At 49.5% G+C, this 20,422-nt stretch overlaps 1 protein-coding gene across 4 annotated transcripts in view; it reads right to left on the bottom strand.

Moving 5' to 3' along the window:
• Positions 1-444: 444 nt before the first annotated feature.
• dgkaa (diacylglycerol kinase, alpha a) overlaps positions 445-20,422 on the bottom strand; it is a 35,526-nt gene continuing 15,548 nt past the window's right edge. For all 4 annotated transcript variants that reach the window (XM_015344311.2, XM_015344310.2, XM_015344309.2 and 1 more), the window contains 20 exons: positions 20,243-20,323; positions 19,612-19,661; positions 18,951-19,025; positions 17,800-17,916; positions 14,292-14,409; positions 12,874-12,962; positions 12,254-12,373; positions 12,016-12,114; positions 10,847-10,939; positions 10,161-10,234; positions 9,539-9,613; positions 8,890-8,975; positions 8,355-8,444; positions 7,904-8,064; positions 6,988-7,052; positions 5,656-5,746; positions 3,886-4,072; positions 3,674-3,794; positions 3,381-3,441; positions 445-2,556 (listed from right to left, as the gene is read on the bottom strand). In XM_015344311.2, coding sequence (XP_015199797.1) covers positions 2,458-2,556; positions 3,381-3,441; positions 3,674-3,794; positions 3,886-4,072; positions 5,656-5,746; positions 6,988-7,052; positions 7,904-8,064; positions 8,355-8,444; positions 8,890-8,975; positions 9,539-9,613; positions 10,161-10,234; positions 10,847-10,939; positions 12,016-12,114; positions 12,254-12,373; positions 12,874-12,962; positions 14,292-14,409; positions 17,800-17,916; positions 18,951-19,025; positions 19,612-19,661; positions 20,243-20,323 — 1,952 coding nt within the window. In that variant the 3' untranslated portion in view covers positions 445-2,457. The remainder of the gene's footprint in view (positions 2,557-3,380; positions 3,442-3,673; positions 3,795-3,885; positions 4,073-5,655; positions 5,747-6,987; positions 7,053-7,903; positions 8,065-8,354; positions 8,445-8,889; positions 8,976-9,538; positions 9,614-10,160; positions 10,235-10,846; positions 10,940-12,015; positions 12,115-12,253; positions 12,374-12,873; positions 12,963-14,291; positions 14,410-17,799; positions 17,917-18,950; positions 19,026-19,611; positions 19,662-20,242; positions 20,324-20,422) is intronic.

The following is a 20,422-nucleotide window of genomic DNA, read 5'->3' on the forward strand; positions in this document are numbered from 1 at the left end:
AGCACCACTGACCAGCGACCCAACGTCCTATACAACCAGTGACCTGAAGTCCACCAGCAGTATTAGCCTCCAGGGGCCAGAGATGCCCGCTGTATTATCTTTACCAACATAGAAATCAGAGACGAGACAGAAGAGCCAGCCAGGCAGCAAACTGACACAGATTCTGTATTTGATTTATTATGACACTATAAGAATGGCTCCACAGAACATCGTCTCTAAAATGCAAACCAGGCTGAGCTGAGTCTGGGGACTTCAGCGTTTGAAAAGTATACATTAGCAAACACAATAAAGTGTGGTCTACAAACCACACTTACAGTTGCTGCACGTCTATTAAGATGTTGATATCACATGATTCCCAGGAACCTGTAATAACATAAACCATGTGCATTGGCTAGACTGTCACTGCAGAGCCAAGAGCAAAAGCAAAACATATACTGTGACACCTCAGTAAATGTCTTTTATTGAGCTTCAGAACACACACAAGTAAGTATTCATTCACTACAGAAAAAAAACTAGTCATTCAGTTTTGCAAACACATCTTGTAAGGAACTAATTTAGAACCTCAAGCAAAGTTTGACATTTCTCAGAATTGTCTACATAAGGATCTTCTCGGAACACAGAATCGTGGTTCCAAACAGCTTCTCGGATCACACAGCGAGATGTAATTCTGCCTGCTGTTGGTTCTTTACTGTACGACCGACCTCCAAATTTCTAGACAACCCCTTTCATTTTATCTTTTCCTCTTCTTGTTCTGGTTTAAATTGAATTCAGCAGCTAATTAAAGCCATCAAACACAGACCGTTATGATAGTTTTTTGAAGATTTTAATACACAGTGGTTTGATTTTACATGCTCAGCACATCAAAACTACCAAAGCAACAGGGTGTTCTAATAAATTCGCTGACTACTGTAGCACAAATCTGGATTCAGTTCACAGAGCAGCTATAGAACAGTACAGAGACTGTTTGAGTCCAATGAGTAAAAGCTAAACTATTTCCTCATGACCTTTTCTTGTTCTGCCCAGTAAATGTTCCACAAAAAAACACCTTCTAAAAAGATTTTAAACAACTGGATGCTAGGGGAAGCAATTGAGCGTCACTCAAAGCTGAAAAGTTCATGAATGACTGAATATTTAAGACTTGATAATCACTGTAATCCGGAAACGACAAGGGGACGTTTTTCCATGTTGCACAAGACCAAAGTCTTAAGGCACAGCAACCTCTGAAGTAAAAGTGCAACTAAGCCTCACCACCCAGCTGCAGGATAGTCTATTTACCTTTTACATTTCAGACAAAAAAAGTCTGAGGGACTGATTAAATTATCTCCTTGCATTACAGCAATTTGGTGCTGGCATTCATTAATCGGTTCAGATCTCTCTGCTACCACCTACATTAAATAAAAGGAACCATGCACACTTCCTCCAAAACATGCATTGTCTTTTTTCACACTACAGCCATACAGCACAAACAACAAGGAGCAGGATGCAGGATTGACACAATTCTCACTTTTGCAGGTATGCAGGACCCCAGCCAGCCACAGGGGGGCGCTGTCAAGCTGTAAACGGGAAAAAAGTCATGTCGAAAGTTAAACTTTACACTGATCTGCCAGTGTCTAAGAAATAGCATGCTGTACCTTTGGTAGTACCAGTTTTGTTTTGACTACCGACAACCAGACCAGGGTCTGACGGAATGTTTTTATCTGTCGCACCAGTATTAAATAAGAGGTCTGCTATGAGCAGCGTGTGCACTGGGAAGACACCTGTCTGACTCTACAACCACTATAAATATCACATCCACCCTTGCCTGCACCGTCTCTCTGTAAGTACAAGAATAGCAGACAATGCATTTCAATTATTTCAGAAACAACTGGAAAACACAAGAAAAGGCCACTGACAGGACAGCATCACTGTAACACCAACTGGAGATAAAAGCAAGAAAAGAGGATGAAACCAAAGTGTCCTGGAAATTCCCAATCCCGAATCCAGTCCGCGTGCCGTCATGATCCAACAATCCCATTGAATGCCGACTACAGCTCATGTAGGAATTTCACCTGTGCACTACAAGGTAGGGTCCGGAATTCTGTTTGGAAATACTTCGGGAATACTTTTGCACAGTCTGGGTGAACTATATGAAATCAAAACCTGGAATAAAGGGCGCTTGCAAGTGGCCGGGTTAGTGGCATTGAGGAGCTGCAAGTCGGAGGGTTAGCACAATGAATACGTGGCTGACCCTTTTCTCTGTTTGAAATGTTGGGATCTGTCTTTGAGGAGGTTTTCCCCTCTACGCTGATCAGAGTGGAAACAGCCATCATGCCATGATGTGACTGGGGGCTTAATTTCTGGGGAAAAAAAGAGAGTAAAGGGGTGTGTGCCGTCTGTCCGTCTCTCTCGCCGAGCCCCCCTGATGACGTGGGACAGGGGTGGGGGGACGGGAGGCCGTGCCTGTCGCAGTCCCAGGGGTTAACTCTCGGGGGCGCTCTTCTTCAGGTGGAAGAAACTGGAGGAGCGAGGAGGAGGTGCCATCAGCATATTGGCCTGGTTCTTGTGGGTGATGTGGATCTGGGGAAAGAAGCCCAGGCAGGTCATGTCAGAACGGGCACCCGTAAGCCAAAAACACGGACGGATCGTCACGACCGGTTCTTCGTTCTTCACTTGGGATAAAAAAAATGAGTCCTTGGCTAGGGGTTATCTGACCACTCGAGAACGGGTGTTAAGAGGTGCCACTTTCCCACTGCAGAGCGGGTGAGGACGCTGGCCCTCGGCTCTGCTTCTTCATTTCACCCAGTGATGGAAAAGGCTGTTGCACACGGGTCCGATAAAAAAAGCACAAGTAATTCTGGGAAGCTGAGAGCACAGAGGCACCTCGTCACCTCTCCTCGAGAAAAGTCAGGTCAGGTAACTTACAATAAATGAGGCAAGTCCAGTTTTCTAACCTAATTAAACCCGGGAGCCACAGCATTGGAATACAGCATTCCTTCAGGACGCGCACAACCTTGTCACCTCTTCCTGCCTGAACCGTAGGCACGTTTCAGTCGTCCTCAAACACAAGCCAGGCACGAGCAGGGGAGGCGAATGAGGCCACCCGACCCACACTCCAGGCACAAATCAGGAATGAGACACTGTCTTTCGCTGGAGACAAGTGCCTGTCTGATTTTCACCAGGACACGCGTGTTACCGGATTTCTTAGGATCCGACAAAACACACAAACAGGTTGTGGAATCCACAGACCACCTGCAACCCCGCCTAAAAATCCCTTCTCTGCCCCCCACCTCCCTCAGGCGTCTTGTTAAAAAAAGAGGTCTTAGCCTCAAAGGGACCTCCGTATGAAGCGAAACACAGCTCGAGGGTGTAGTGCAGGCAGTGCTCCAGGCCAACACACTTACAGTGCATGGGGGCTGCATCCAGGGCTCCCCGTCAATCTGCATGGGAAGGGCTTTCTTAGTGCTGGAGAGAAAGGGAGACAGACGTTGAATTCCAAACTGTCCTGAGGTAAAACTCACCTTTTTACACTTCTAAGCTTTATGATGCTCTTGGAGTAGAGCTTTTTCCCAGGAGCGGACAGGAATTTCTCTCTTTGGACCCACACCACCTCACCGCGCCCTGGCCAGATGTGGTTGGGGAGGGGGGTACAGTGCTCCCTCTGTGTCTATGCCTTGTGCATGGCAAGGGTGCCTACCGGATGGTGATCTGGGATGTCTTGGCCAGTCTGTGCCCAGCACTCTTCAGTCCGGTGTAGATCTGCCCCATTTCAATCGCCCCTTCCAGCCCCACCACCTCCAGCCTCCGGTCACTCAGGTCTGTGAGCGCGAGAGAGGAAGTGAGGGAAAAGCAATCCCAAGCACAAGCGGAATTTTGTATGTGCAAGCACTGGGGCGTGCCCCCTCTTACCTTGCACGCTCACTTTCAGGACCTCGGGGTCTGTGATCACCGGCGGGGGCTCCTGATTGGCCGATGCCTTGCCGTCCGACTTCTTGGGCTCACCCCATAGGTTGGAGCCGCCATGCATGCTGGGAATGTTAAGGACGGCGATGCCCTCTAATGAGCGGTTGCTGAGGTCAAGGGGCACCCCGCAGCACTGACAGATAGAAAGACTGGTTGGGCTGGAATGCTTAGTTAAGTCATTTTACAGAACAGCGTGAGCCACAAAGCACACATTTTGCAACTTAACAAAACAAAAGAACTGCAATATATTCCAGTGAACCAACAATCACGATCCACTTTTATTACTGTTGAAGCATTGGTTCTGATCGCATCACAATTTGTGCAATTTCACTGCCAGATTATAGGAAACCCGACAGAACCCAGGATCTTAGTTCTTGAACAGCACTCACTAGGAAAACTGCACAACCCAAACACCATGCTGCAGCCTGGTGTGTGAAAACATAGAACCTGAAAGCTTTTCTATGCAGTAGCCATACAACTTTCAAGGGATAACTGCACCTACATCATGAGCAGGAACTCCAGATTAAGCCCAAGGATCGTAATCGCGCGATGCCAAAAAGAAAAGCAAGCCTTTCATTTATGAGTGTTTACATTAATTCAGGTTTAAATGTGAAAGCCAGGCTGGGCTTCTTTGGATGCGGTTTAAACTGACACAGAACCCCAGCAGGCTTCCTATGAACTGAGCTTCAGGTTTGAGTTCCTCAAGGCGCACTGAGCCACTTTATCAGCAACGGGGCTCAGGAATGCCGAAGTAGGCGCCGTCTTAATCCAAGGCAGACGTTTCTGTGGTGCAATGTGGTAACTGTGATTAAAACACTCCCAGATTTATCCAATTACAGTTCAGCATTAAAATAAGCATTTTTTTATATTGTTGAAATGAAGCCCCAATCTCCTGTTAAAAAAAGAGGAGCTCTTTCCGACAGCGACATGGCGTGCTGTCCAAAGTTCCTCGCTCTTTCTTTACAGGCCTGACAGAGTCAAGATATTGGTAAGAGGAAATCTAATTAGCTCTCAGCCATGCAGAGCAGTAGCCATGGCTCCTGGATGACAAGGCAAGATGTTTTGAAGAATTTGTCCACTAATAGAGATGTCAGCCAGCAGCCATATCACCCCGCGGGCAGCCCACTGAAGCCCAGCCAGCGTGAGCCTGGTCAGTTCCTGGATGGGAGACCTCCTGGGAAAGCTAAGGTTGCTGCTGGAAGAGGTATTAGTGGGGCCAGCAGGGGGCGCTCACCCTGCAGTCCATGTGGGTCCTAATGCTTCAGTATAGTGACGTGGACACTATACTGTAAAAAGATGCTGTCTTTCAGATGAGACATAAAACCAAGGTCCTGATTCTGTGTGGTCATTAAAAATCCCAGGGCGTTTCTCAAAAAGAGTAGGGGTATAACCCTGGCATCCTGGCCAAATTTCCCCCTGGCCTTTACCAATCATGGCCTCCTAATAATCCCCATCTATGAACTGGCTTCATCAGTCTGCTCTCCTCCCCACTGAGAGCTGGTGTGTGGGGAGCGTACTGGAGCATCATCCAGGTGGGGCTGCACACTGGTGGTGGTGGAGGGGAGTCCCCATTACCTGTAAAGCTCTTTGAGTGGAGTGTCCAGAAAAGTGCTGTATAAGTATAAGCAATTATTATTACTATTATGTCTGAAAAGCCTTCTGCAGTGGTTGTGGGATTTGTCCCACATGGAGCGGGGCTCCAAGCCCTGAACTCACCTCAATAGTCAGGCACTCTTTCAGCTTCTTGCAGGAGGCAGAGATGGTCTCGGAGGTGGCGAACTCAAAATACCACAGCTTGTTCTTCATCCTGGAGCAGACGGGAAAGGCAGAAGCAGGGGGGTACTCACCAGCCGCGCCACACTCACACAGCCCCCCAGCCCGGTGCGGTGCTGCTGTTACCATCTCACCCGCTACCTGGCGTTCACAGGGCACGGCAAGGGTCTGACAGGGCTGGTGCTGTCAACTATTACTCATGCCCCCCCCGAAATAAAGTAATATCACCCACAAACTTGCACTCATGCAGACAGTACAGTAGTCGCCTAGGAACTAGGATCGTTCAACAGTGCAGCCAAGAGCACATTTACTGCAGAAGGTCTAAAAACTTAAACTGGGTCATAAGTAATGAATTACACTGCTGTGCAGAACTCTAGAGTCAGCGGCACGCTGTTCTGTTCTTTTACTCTGCATTCTTCCTTCTTTATGCAGAAACACAATGCCGTGGCAATCTGACATCTTAGCTGTTTGCTTTTAAGAGAAGAATGAATCCTGACAGATCTGTATATTCTGTAGTAGCTGCTACAGCACCTCACATTGGTCGCTTATTTATAGTTTTCCTTGAGTTGCTGTGAAATTCAATTACTCCGTTTTTGGGACGAATTGTCCAGCGTTTAGTTTCCTCCCAGTACAAGGAGAACGGTGATTTGAAGAGACCTAGAAACCCCGCAGAGCCTCTCTGTGTCTCTGGACGTACACTGGAAAGTGAGAGAAGAACCACATGGTTTCGAGGGGAGATCTGGCTGTACTAGGGATCGCTACTAAGTAAAGAACGAGCTAATTTGTAAGGACACAAGTCCAGTAAGAAAAGCTATTATGCAAACTGACTCATTTAACTGGGGTAAGGACTGCTTAACCGAATCCTGTGGTGTGGTGTGAAAGAGATCTTTTCAGGAATTTCATGGTTAATCTGTCTTAATAAGAGGGAAGGATGCCCTGTACAGTATAATCCCCATTCCTGGTTCTGCTGAATGGCATGTACTAGCCAGCGGAGTTCGGCGGGTACAGTTTTCTCAGATCCTGAACTTGCTCTTGAGAGTCTGTAACCTTTGTCTCAATGTATTCCACCATACTGTCAGCTCAGCTCGTACAGGCCTGGCTCAGAGATAAATCCACTGTGACACAACACCAAGCACAAAAGGGAGCAGACACCAGCAACCTATTTGGCTGCAGGTGTGAAACACACCTGGCTCTGATGCAGACAGTCACAAAGTAACCACGCACCCGTGGGTAGCAGTAGGACGCTGTTGTTCAGCACTGCAGCTCTGTGCCTACCTGCTGTTGAATTTCTGGGGGTACTTCTCCCTCATCATGTGGAAGCGATGGGCAATCGAGGCGTCCTGCCAACACAAGAGCACCCATTCATAAAAGCTGACAGGCTGTCAGTGACTCATTCCAGCAGCTGACCTGACCCAGCAAAACATCCTGAAGAGACTCACACCAGAAGCCCACAGCAGAACAGAGGACACACATAACCACTTTAAAGCCATTCCGCTGCACAGCATGTTTCAGAGAAAGCTGCACGGTATCATCTGCGCAGGGGCACGTGGCTACATCTTTTTAGCATGCAAGTCATTCTCACGCAGTAAATTCATTCCACACTGACGTTAGAAAATTGGAACCACTGATTCAAAACACAAACAACTGGCTGCTCTTCATCTGTGTTCAGTTCTGCATCTATGCCAATGTACAGCTGGCAGAGCACTGACTAACGCACATTAAAAAATGGCTAAATTGAAAGAAATTTGTCCGGGCAACTTTAAGGACTGACATTTACAGCATCCTGAAAAAGCTGCAGAGGGGAAGCTATCTGGACTGTCTATTTCATCTTGTTTCCACAACTGTATCTCTGCTGGAGGGCCACATCGGCTGAGACTCTGAATGCTTTAAGCCCAAGTTGAGAACAATTTGAATTTTAATAATGTTTGCCTTTTCGCTGGAACTGTGTGTCGCGCTGCAGGAGACTCTGCTGTGGAGAGCGCTATATAAAAATAGGTTTGACCTGATAAGTGACGTCTCAGGCGGAGCCGGATTGAGTTTCCCAGCGATAGTACGGAAATGATGATTTTGACACCAGCGACGAGGCAGAATCCCCTGAAATACCCAAGGGGGCTGTTTTTCACAGGGTCTGACAGCCTCAAGCCCCTGCAGGCAGGACTACTTGGAGCAATGCAGGCTGGCGCTGACTCACCACTCCGATGGAGAAGTAGTTGTTGATGATCTCGTACGGAACAGGGTCCCCTTTCTCCCTGCTGTCCTCCGGGATCACAGTCACGCTCCAGCGATCCATCAGCACCTGCGTACTGTTCTCGAGGTCCTTCAGGATGCGGCGCAGATCCATCCCATCGTATCCTGCGTGCAGGCACGTCACACGGGTTCATCCCTCAACCTGATCCCACGGGATCTTCACGTGGGGAGGGGGCGACACCTCCCAACAGGACGTCCTGCGCAGCAGACCCCGAATCTCCCCCACCCCCACCCCCCACTCTCTCGGTTTTACAAGCGACACCCCCGCCTGACACTGAAGGTTGCACCGAAATTCCGCTGAGAGGCTCTGGCGCATCAAGGGGTACCCACACAACCGTGGGCAGCTATCGGCCAGAAAGTTAACCTGCTGGTGCCCCCCTCCCAGTGCCCCTCACCTCCTCCCCAGCGCAGGCAGCGGGCCAGATCGTTGCCAGTGCCCAGGGGCAGCACCGCGACTGGGGGTCTCACCAGCAGGTTGGCCTTGTCTGAAAAGACACAAGCGGGAAAGAGGGGTGTGAGAACTGTGCCAGCAGAGAGGCCAGGCTGGTGCCCTCTATGCCTCTGAGCCCGCCGTGGGTTTGATTAGCGGCTCTCCTTCCATCGGTTCGCCATCACAGTTCTGAAAGGAGCAACTTCAGCCCTGGGGGGTGGCACACAGCCTCAGCTTCACAAGTGAGGACGCTTCCTGTAGCTCTGGAACTACAGGACACACACACGCACAAGACTGACACATCACTCAGAAATCGGCTATACTTGCGTTGTATGTGGACAGTGACATGAACATCCCCCTTTATGGTGTGTAATTGATCTGATGCAAGAAGACCCAGCTAACTAATTCGCCATGGTGAGGGTGGATTGCTCTGAGAACTGCTCTGGGGAATGCTGGCAGCAGCACAGGAGACAGGGGGAAATTCAAAGGACGGTGCCTACCTATGGCATCCAAAATCCACCCCACTGTGCCATCACCCCCACACACCAGGATCCGATAGTCCAGGAGGTCTCGGAAAAAGTGAAGCCTGCAATCCCAAGAGACAGAGAACCTGCAATCAGCCCAGAAGCGCTCTCAACTGCAGCATCTTACACTGATACAGTGCAGCCAACAGGGCGGCGCCACTGGGCCCTCTCCTCAAAATGTTGCCCACACTTCACCTTGAAAAGAAGCCAGAAACCACAGGTTCCTAGGAACTGGATAAGAACTGGGCATTGAAAATGAAGGAAAAAAAACACAATTCATGACGTAAAAGGATCTGATAAAACAATTCAATCTATCTGAGAATACACAGGACAAGCTGAAGGCTCAGGTACAACAAATAATGACGAAACAGAAAAGCAAATATTTAAGCTTGTTTTCAGGCCAGCAGGACTTCCTACGTGTGATTATCCCAATAAGATTGGCAAATACTGTATCCAAGAGCTGGGGCTGGTTTACAGTATATGGAGCCAGACACACGAACCATGCGGTGGAGTTCTCTGCCCTCTGCGCCTTAACAGGCTTCCCCTGGCACTGCCAGCCATAAAACAGCCCCCAGTTTACACACACATCAGAAAGTACAGTGTAATTAATCATAAACCGTCTTACCCCAGCCCGGGGCCTCCATTGGAGAGGTTGTAAACCTGCTTGGGGTTCAGCAGATACTGGAACTTCCTCAGCACTCTGCAACAGGAACACAAACACCGACACTATTTTAAAGAGCTCACAAGCAGACTGATTGAGAGACAGTGTTCAGGCAACAGGGCGTCACCCAAATTAAGTCCAAACTTCAAAGCGTCACCCAAATCTAAACCCTACACTGAGTGCCAGGTTTCCACAAGGGAGAGAGAAGAAGACTCTAGCAAATCTGTCTTTGTCAGAGCATCAGGAAGGTTTCTTCGCTCTATCAAGCTTGTTTGGTTGCTAATTGATCTGGGATCTCATCAACCCCTTGTTTTAAAGAATCCAGGGTATCAGTTTCAACGTGGCTGGACAGCTTATTCCATTCCCCCGCAACTCTTAGTGTAAATGGAAGTTGGATGAGTTGAACATTTTTTTTTCAATATGGGCCTAATCCTGCCAGTGGATGCAGACTAATCCTGGACAAGACAGGGGACGCACTTCTCCAAAGGTGAAAGACTCCACGGGCACCAGTACACGATAGCCCAGGAACTCCAGCCTAACTGGATAGCAGAGCTCGACAAAAAGACCAGCTCAGGAGGGTGCTCACCTCTCCCCCTGCTTGCCTCCGCTCTTGGGGTTCACAAAAACCAGGAGGGGGTGCGTGTCTGGGATAGGGCTGATCTGTGGGGAAAGCACAAGAAGGGGTACAAGTCAGGACGTGTTCAGTGCTCTGCTACAGCACAGACTGAAGCAGAAAAGCTCTTTTTAATGGTGGCATTGGGGAAAACACCAGGAACAGTGTAAGGGTTTGGGGTTCAGGGTAGAATACTTCAATACACTCAAAGATAACTGGGTACCTTGCAATCTTTCACAGGTGCTGTGTGTGCAAAGGTTCGGGTTCTTCTGCTGATTCACCTTATTTGATTTCCCTATCAGTTCAATAAGAATTCTAAGATACATTTACTGTGATGTAACAACTCTATTGCAACAGTTACTGTAGATAAGCTGTGTCTTTTGAAGCCAACTGAGTTAATGTATAGCACAGGAAAACCTGGCTCAAAACGGACACTTGATTAGTCTAGGGGTGAAGAATAGCTTTGCACTCCTTAATTTAGAACAGTCTTCTGTCATTTCTCTATCAAGAAACGGACCGAAGCTGTCCCTCTGTGCCCCTCGCTTTCTTGTACAGTCGTTTTACACACTGACGATAGTTTGGTTATGAGTTAGGAAGGTTTCTTATACTAAATTCCTCCAGAAACAAACAGGGATTGGGAACGGTGCCAGCCTGCATACCCGTAGGACCTGCCCGTCAGGCGTGGTGTGGTACAGCCCGTTGTCGTCTGGAGATGTGGCACTGGGAGCACCATTTTTCAGGGTGCTGTGCTCCTGTGGTGCAAAATACACGAGTATGAAAGCACAGAAGAATCTAAAGTACCAGAGCATTGTGTGGCCTGGCAGGGCCCTGTCCCTCTAATTTAGACAATCCTGAGCTCAGGGCGTGGTTCACAGCTGTCCTGGAGTGCAGGGAGTCTGAGGCCTGATCTGTCACAAAACTGGATCCAGAGGTTTCCTGCCTCAGCCTCCCAGCCTTCACATGTCTCTCCAGCGGGTACGTGGTGCAATCCAGGCTGCCCCGTGTATCTGGGCTGCTGCATCATTTGAAATGATTGCATGGAAACTGTGTCTCTGTCATAACTGAGGCAATCATGTTCTGAATGTGCACCTTTGATGCTTCATTCATAAGAGCTGAAATTAAGTGGTAGGAGCTCACTACAGGCTCGTACCAGGGAAACAGTCCATGGTGGGGGTGGGGAGTGAGCTGTACTTTGGGCGGTGCGGTGGCTCTGTGGCTCAGGATCTGTGCCTGTGTCTGGAAGGTTGCCTGTTTGTATCCCGTGGCTGGCAGAGGAATCCCACTCCATTGGGCCCCTGAGCAAGGCCCTTAACCCCAACTGCTCCAGGGGCGCCGTATGAATGGCTGACCCTGTGCTCTGACCCCCAGCTTCTCTCCCTGTCTGTGTGTCTCATGGAGAGCAAGTTGGGGCATGCGAAAAACCAAATTCCTAATACAAGAAATTGTATATGGCCAATGAAGTGATCTTATCCAATACTCAGTGTCCACAGTCTTAGGAACCCCTGGAGGAGTGAATAGTGGCAGATAGGTGGCTGGGTTTGAGAAGCACAGCTCCGTGGCCCAGACCAACCCCTGGGTCCCAAAATACCACTACACCTCATCTCAGCCTCATCCGTGAGTCATCCTGCTTGAGAAAGGACACAAAACGGGGACAGGGACAGCAGGCATCGCATAGCTCCCCAACTGGTCCAGCTGCTTACAGAGATCCAGCATGGCACTAGGTACAGGGTGGGTTCCTGATATTTTGTGGACAATTCAGGGGGATTCCAGAAGCCTGGGTGATGGTGTATCCCTGGACCATGCTTTTCCGGGAACGGCTCGGCGATACCTGGATGATGGGATAGATGGCCCAGGGAGGCAGGATGTGATCCCTCAAGGGGCCGCAGTCACATTGCAGAGACATCTGGGATACGCATTCGTTGTGGAGCTGAAAGACAACAACAGGATACGCACTGGCACTCTTGTTGGGTAGCACGGACGCTCGCCGGGATCTGACGCTTCCCGATAACGGGCAGCCGCACTGGTGAAAGCCCTGCTGTGGATCTGACCCACGGGGGTGCCCGTACCTTGAGGTGGCACCATATGCAGTGCTGTCCTGTCAGGCCCTGGTAGCTCTTGATCTTTTTCTGGCACTTGTCGCACTTACTGGAGTCACAGTTTCCACAGACCCATTCGTGAGCTTTCACCTGCAGCCAGAGGTGGGCAGAGAGAGAGAGAGACACACACAGGGGTAAATAACCGAGCTTCACACAAGCAAAAAAACCTCTCAGGCACTGCTCGGCTTGAAAGCTTCATCCCTCTGAGTGGGGAGAGAATTCACGTCCCCTTGTGGGTTAGTCCACTGATTCAGTTGTGGGAAAATGTCTAGGCACGACAGATGAGTGAGTGCCCTGGGCCACCAAATGACCTATCTACTCACTCACACTGTCCAGTCTTGACCTGGACATTGAGGCCGGAGTTTATCCAAGACTCTGTTGTGGGGGGCACACAGAAAGTCAGCGGGGTTCCCCTCAGTGGTGTTCATTGCAGGGAACAATGGGAAAAAAAACTCACCGTACATCACAACATCCTTCTACTCCTGCTACTTTTCTCCTGAACCCTGTCCCTAACTGCAGCCCCAGCGGCCCTCTCGAACCTTAACCCTGTCGAGTCTGCACCTCGCCGAAGAGACGCTCACAGAACTCACCGTTGTGTCCTTCTTGGACTTGACGTAGGTGCGGGCACAGGGCGACACGTCCTTGTTGGCGCAGCGATCGTGAACCGTGTACTTACAGCCTGCGGGATGAGACGGACGGGGAAGAGCGGAGGTGAGGAGGGCACACACTCGCGCGCACGCGCCGGTCTTGATCCCGCTCGGCGCACGGCCCCCTGTCTCTCCGCCCCGTCGCGTGCAGCCTCAGGGGCTTCTCTCTGGCCCTTCCTGAGGTGTGACTGAAAAGCAGGTGGCAAAGGAGTTCCTGAGGCCACGCTGCCCGACTTCCTGCCAGGTGTAGCAGGTACATCACCCTCCATCTGACAGCCCACAGAAGCTCAGCAACTGTGAGCCTGGTCAGTACCTGGGAAAGCTAAGGCTGCTGCTGGAAGAGGTGTTAGTGGGGCCAGCAGGGGGCGCTCACCCTGCCGTCTGTGTGGGTCCTAATGCCCCAGTATAGTGACGGGGACACTATACTGTAAAAAGGTGCCATCCTTCGCATGAGACGTAAAACCGAGGTCCTGACTCTCTGTGGTCATTAAAAATCCGAGGGTGTTTCTCGAAAAGAGTGTTACCCCCAGTGTTATGTTCAGATTTCCCATTGGCCTTTACCCATCACGGCCTCCTAATAATCCCCATCAACTGATCACTCTGCTCTCCTCTCCACTGATAGCTGGTGTGTGGTGAGAGTACTGGCTGCCGTCACATCACCCAGGTGGGGCTGCACACTGGTGGTGGTGGAGGGGCGTCCCCATTACCTGTGCTTTGAGTGTCCAGAAAATTGCTATATAATAGTAAGGAATTAATATTATTGATTCTTAGGATGTGAGGATGGCGCTGCACTCCACATGGGACACAGCCTGGCTATGCACCTCACATTCCTCGACACCCACTTCCAGTCCGGACTCCACACTTCCTTTTTTGATCTGCCTCCTGCTGGGGGGAACCCAAGGCGATTCCAGTTTTGCAAACTGCAGAGTTTATCTTAGCCACGGTTTTTCAAAGTAAAACAGCATTTTTAAACCAATTTTAGAATATTAGCTTTTCTGCTTCGAGGATATTTCTTTGTTCAACAGTCTGCAGCTGGTATAACATGATGTGGTTTTGTAATGGGGGCCTTATTCCCACCGTAGACTGGGAAATTCCATTTTTTTTCCCGTTCTTTCTGTTCTGCATAGTCAAATACAGTTTCACTTAATCCAGTCCAGAGTGGGCTTTGGGTACAACACACATCTTAAAATTGTAAAACTGAATAAACACATTAATCAGACACTGCACGAGGTGGTAGTGCCTAATATCCAGCCAAGTGATGGAACAGAAGGGCTGATATTTGGCCAAGATCTAGCTGTTAGTGTTGCATGTGGAGCGACAGTGTGTGTGTGTGTGGAGTGCCCTCTGGTGGACAGACTTACAAGTGCAGCACAGGCCCTGCTTCCTGAGGCCCAGCAGCATGTTCTGACAAACGTTGCAGTAGACTGGTTTGTTGAAATGCTTCAGCCGCCACAGGTGTTGACCATCCTTCTGGGTCATCTGAAACAGAGACCGAGGTATTAGTACAGTAACACAACACTGCCTCTTGAAATTTCTGTGTCATTTTATCAGTCCTGCGTGCAGATAGGGCAGATAAGTGTCCCTGCATCATCATCATCATCATCATCATCATCATCATTATCTGGTTGCTTGCACTAATTCAGAATTTCTGCGAAAACTCATGCCAACATGACAAATCCTATCAGTCAGCGGATATCTTCCAGGTCAGGGCATTCAGTTCGACGAGGGCGATCGATGCGGTGTCTTTTTAAATTCATTGCAATTGAAGATCTAACTGACTTTAAAGGGGAACTACAAGAAAGAATCAGCACTAGCTAGTGCTTCAAACCACAATAAAAGTAAGGCGTACACAGTAACCTGTAAAACCTCCAATCTACATCACAAAATTGATGAAATTTCCAGGTATGCGCCAACACCATGTTCCGTGATTCAGAACGAGGCAACAAATCTTCCAGTGACACGAAGCGGCCCTGTGACATTGTAAGCAAGCAGGCTTGTGAATACATCTCTTTCAATCCAATATTGCTCTCGATTTCAAGACAGTTTTGCCGACAGAAGTGCTACTTACTTGTTAACTATGTATGCTGATCACGTTGGAACATTTCTGCACAGCCTGTACTTATACATCACATTACATTAGTCATTACAGTGACTAGCGAGCAGGATCACAATTTGTGGGAACTCTCATGCTCGCCCCAGGCGAGACCAGGGCTTTGCGACAACATGGCGACTCACTGTCCTTTCACAAAGTTCACGATTTTGTGCTTAATTGGGAATTAATCATTCTTTTCTGCACCGTTAATGAATATATGTTGTAACCCGGATTTAATAACCATTCTGAGAAATTGGGACTGCAGTTCCCCTTCAATCGATTGAAGGACAGAGACTGATCGCCCCTGTTAAAGGCAATCAATCTGTTTATTTAGGGCCATCGCGGGAAATCTAAACTGTCTGAATTATTGTGTAGTCCCGCTGGCATTCCCCAGAGTAGGCTCAATAACGGCAGTAAAACCTGGAGAATTTACTGCCCACGAGACTTTCTAATCTGGACAATGGATGGCTGGCATTTTCCCTGCTCGTCTTTCTGCTGATCAGTCTGAAAACAGAGCATCAGTCTTTAATTGTTACATAACCTGCCATCAGCATCTTTGCGCAGAGAGTCAATGTAGCAGGCATCTGTCAAAGTGAAAACACTGTCACTTCTACAGCCAGCACTTGACTGTAGGAAAAACAGCCACCTCAGAGGAAGGCAGCTGTCTTCCTCCGGCTTCTGCTCTGATATTTCATGCCAAGCTCGACAGAGAGAGACGGATCTCAAAGGGAAGTCCTAGGGCCGTATTGCAAAGGAGGAAGTGGCTCATTCGCAAGTCAGACAGTCCTACGATGTGATGTGATGAGTGATGTGAGAGAAAAAAAATTGCGTAGAATGTGTCAAACACATTTTTGTATTAAATGCAAGGTAGGTTCAACGCCCATTCACTGTTTATGCTCCAGTTCAGATAGGACAGCTGGTAGTGAGCTCCCAACTCCACACGCAGGAGGGCCAGACAGGCAGGGCAGTGAAAAATGCATCTGCCCTGTTCGATGACACTGTCAGGAGGCCAGCAGGTTAAAGGTCAAAGGGCAACCCTGAAGAAAACTGACTTGTTATGTTTCACACATGCACACATTTCTCCTGGCTCCCACTGAAACGATCTCTGATTGTGTGCCCTGCCATCTGACGCCCAGCTCCTCAGAAAAACAGCATCACCATGCCTTGGCGTCACGTCTGCGCTGGCGAAGTTCTGCACAGGCCCGAGACAGGTGCGCCCGCAGACTGGGAGCGTGTGCCAGTATCGAGAGGCGCACATCTTCCCCTTTGTCTTCAGATCACTGAACTGACCGTTAACTCGTTAGGGAACAAGTAATAGGTTTATTCCATGCTGAAAAGAGAAGAGAGAAAACACAACGTTTTGGGCTGTGAAGCCTTCTTCAGGTGTGAGGAACCTGCTCACACCTGAAGAAGGCTTCACAGCCGAAACGTTGTGTGTTCTCTCTTCTCTTCTCAGCATGGAATAAACTTATTACTTGTTCCTTTGCAGACTATGCATGCCGATGCGGCCACCCACCTGAACTACTGTACGTTACCTCGCTAGGCTGTGTGGGAAACTAATACTGGGAACTGAACAGTGATGCAGAGAGCGTGTGAGAGCTCCATTCCGCAAGAGAAACACCCGGCAGATGTCCTCGCTTTGCCCTGCGTCTTAACACAGGAAACAGCCCTTTCAGCAGACCAGCCTTCTCCCTGGACTGACGCACTTCATGTTTCCATGACTCTGCGCTGACTTCCCAACGTGTTTATCCCATCTATCTCTCGGACAACGGAGTCGGCTGCTTCCTGCCGCTGCCGCGGGAAACCCCAACGGCCAGCGTCCCCGGGAATAAGGCCGTTTCTCTGGGATCCGCCAATTACAGGCAGCGGCGGGAGCTCCCCTGATCGACTAGCCGCTTTCTTTGGCGAGTGTTTCCCTCGTGAGAACAGAGAGGCGATCGGCGCGGCTGAGAAAGGGGAGGGCCCGGGAACGGCCAAGTTTTGACCACGCAGAAGCCACAAGCCCAAATACGGCAGCGTGAGATGGGTCTCAAGATTGGTATCGGTTGCATCCTGCTGGCACCACAGTCACCGAGATCCGCGATTTTGACAATTATCACGGGCTGCAGCTCATAACGGCAATAATTTGCCCAGGGAAAGGCACTGAGCAATTCCCTGAGAGCCTGCCTGCTATACCGCAGGGAGAGTTTGGATAAGGATATCACATTTATAACGCAAACACCCCAGGCCTGATTTGAAACCATACTCGTTGTTTGCATCCGTGTCTGAGAGGGGACAAGTGGAAATATTTGCTAATCTACTATACCCCATAAAAACTGTTTTAGAAGAAATGAAGCAAAGGTAAAAACAATCGGAAAGCGCACTTGGCACCTTTTTGCTGCAGGCAGGTACAGCTAGATCTGACCCTGTTGTCTAGTGTAAAAGCATTAGTGCACTAAATGAAAGAAGAATGAAATCGACACATCAGCACAGCCCATTCAACCTCTCAGACAGTCATGAGCCTCTGTTGTCATAGGTATGGAATCTTGACTTGTTTTATGGGACAATTGCTCAGGGGCAGGACAGTCTTGGCTATTCCTGTTTTAGGGAACATGAGCGAGAGGGAAGTCATTGGGAATTACCCAAACAAAAGGACGGCTGTATCCAGAGCGGGTAGGCAGAGAGACGAGGAGCCCTGACAGAGAGGGGGAGGGAGGGGTGGAGGAGGTGGAAGAGGGGCAGTACGAGGCGATGGAGCAGGGGAGCGAGAGAGAGAGAGAGAAGAGCCGGTCTCTTGCCTGCAGTCCCAGCAGCACCAGCAGCGGGACATTGTTCATGCCTCCCTCGATCCACTCCTTCAGCGACACCGTCCCGTTCCCATCCGAGTCGATGGCGGTCATCATGTCCTTCAGGACCTGCGGAGGAACCGGGCCACGCTCAGCAGGGCCACACTGGGCTTGACCACACTTCTGCCAAGGTCCAGTCTTGACTTCTGCAGCTCCTTTTCCCCCTTGGGCTCCCCAACACTCCGCTCAGGAAGCTGTAGTCTGTGCAGAACCCTGCAGCTAGACTACTAACTCACAGCAGGCCCTGGCAGAATATCACTCCTACACTTAAATCTCTACATGAGTTGCCCATAAAGTCACGTATTCAATACAAGATCTTGTTACTGTCTTTCAAGGCTCTATACAATCTCCATCACACATCTCTGAACTCCTTCATGTTTACATCCCTCTTGTAGGTTCTGTTCAGCTGAGGCTGGTCCTCTGCTCACTGTACCAAGGGCTAAACCTCCGACTTTGTGGGGGACGGCATTGTTACAGAATTCCTGTCCTCAGACCCTATGAGAGACAACTTCTTTGACTTTTTTCAAATCTCCCGTGATGTTTAAGTGATGACAGAGCCTATGTCCGATTGGCTTACAGTTTATCCTGTATGTTCTTGCACACTATGTATAGTGCCCTTAAGATTTGGAAAGGTGAATCAGCACTCAATAAACGGATTACATACACCACTGTTAAATGAGTATTGCTAACCCATCCGTTACCCATAAGCCACCTGGGGAGAGCGGCAGCAAACAGCAACCAAATCCGGAACCACAAGGCACGAGGTGAGGCCCAGAGCAGACAACGAGTACTGGTTATTATGCTTAAAAAGTCCATAAACAGTAGAGTCTCATAGCAATGGATTTCGAGTCCAGCTCAGAAACGAGGCTGTAGAGTCTGAATAACGATTATTCACAGCCTGAGTCTTGAGCTGTGGGATGACCGAGAGCTCAGTAAAGTTCGTGGAGCTACTGTCGTCACATAAGTGACTGAGGAGAACTATTTGTGACAATAAATTAGCGGGTGGCATCTCAGAAGACAGAGGATGCTAAGTCTCCAGTCTGCGGTTGCTGTGGAGGAGCAGCCTAGCCCCCGTGGTTATGCTGACAGCAGAGAGTCCCTACCGGTCTCAGCTCGCTGACGTCCCAGCCCAGGTACTCGGCAGCGCGCATCATCTGGGCGATGATCCGGTCCACTTCCTGCCAACGCCAAGAGCACAGTCAGCGGTCTGCCCTGCCATCTGAGCGCTTGGCGTCTTGTGAATCACTCTCTTCGAGAGCTAGCGCCGCCCACGCCGACGAGTCACTGCTCGCTAAAAGCGCCCTTTGTGCCAACGCTGGGCACCAAAACAGCCTTTTGCAAAAAAAAAAACTGGATAAGGGTTCAAACTGGTTATCAGCGCAGAGAGCAACGCTGGGTGATTGTTTGTACTGCCCATCCTCACAGAGGGGGTTAGTGTCTCTTTGTGTGGAGCTGTGTACCACAGTGTGCAGTTGTGTACCACTGTGTGCAGCTGTGTATCGCAGTGTGGAGCTGTGTATCGCAGTGTGCAGTTGTGTACCACAGACTGCAGTTGTGTACCACTGTGTGCAGCTGTGTATCGCAGTGTGGAGCTGTGTATCACAGTGTGGAGCTGTGTATCACAGTGTGCAGTTGCGTACCACAGTGTGCAGCTGTGTACCACAGTGTGGAGTTGTATACCACGGTGTAGAGCTGTGCACCACTGTGTGGAGCTGTGTACGATGGTTTGCAGATGTGTGTAACTGTGTGCAGTTGTGTACTTACAGAGCTGTCGAGAAGCCCGTTGCCATCCTTGTCATACAGCTTAAAGGTAACTGTTGGGAACAAGACAAGAGGTCACTGATCCTGGTCACTTACATAGAGGTCACTGATCCTGGTCACCTCCACACCAGCCACTGACCCTGGTCACTTACATAGAGGTCACTGATCCTGGTCACCTACACACAGGCCACTGACCCTGGTCACTTACACACAGGCCACTGACCCTGGTCACTTACACACAGGCCACTGATCCTGGTCACCTCCACACCAGCCACTGACCCTGGTCACTTACACACAGGCCACTGACCCTGGTCACTTACACACTTCTAACTGATTCTCTAGAAATCTCTAGGTTTGTGCCAGATTGCATTTAATGTAGACAAGTGCAGAGCATTACATACAGAGAGGAGAACTTAAACTATGAATTTAAGATGACAGACAGGAGCTTCAGTAAGGTCATATTAGAACTGCTTTTTTTGCCTTTAGACAATGTGGGGAAGCAATAAAAGGGCTTGTTTGGACAGTTTGTGAGGGAATGTAGACTTCAAGTCAAGGCAGGTTAGAAGTGACGGCAGTATTAGTAGGGCCGAGGGTGTCTCGGAGGGGTGAGAGCAGAGGAGAGGAGAAGGCTCACACTCCAGCTTGTCCTGAGGCTGTCCCTCTTCCAGCAGAGAGAGGTAACACGACACATCCTTCAGACACACCTGGCCAGAGCCTGGAGAGAGGGAGAGAGGGAGAGAAGGGCCAGTCACTCACTCTTCTAGACACTCAGACTCACACTCTCTCACTCTTTCACACTCCCACTCTCACAATC

Source organism: Lepisosteus oculatus, chromosome 1, assembly GCF_040954835.1.
Source record: "Lepisosteus oculatus isolate fLepOcu1 chromosome 1, fLepOcu1.hap2, whole genome shotgun sequence".
Classification (NCBI taxonomy): Eukaryota; Metazoa; Chordata; class Actinopteri; order Semionotiformes; family Lepisosteidae; genus Lepisosteus; species Lepisosteus oculatus.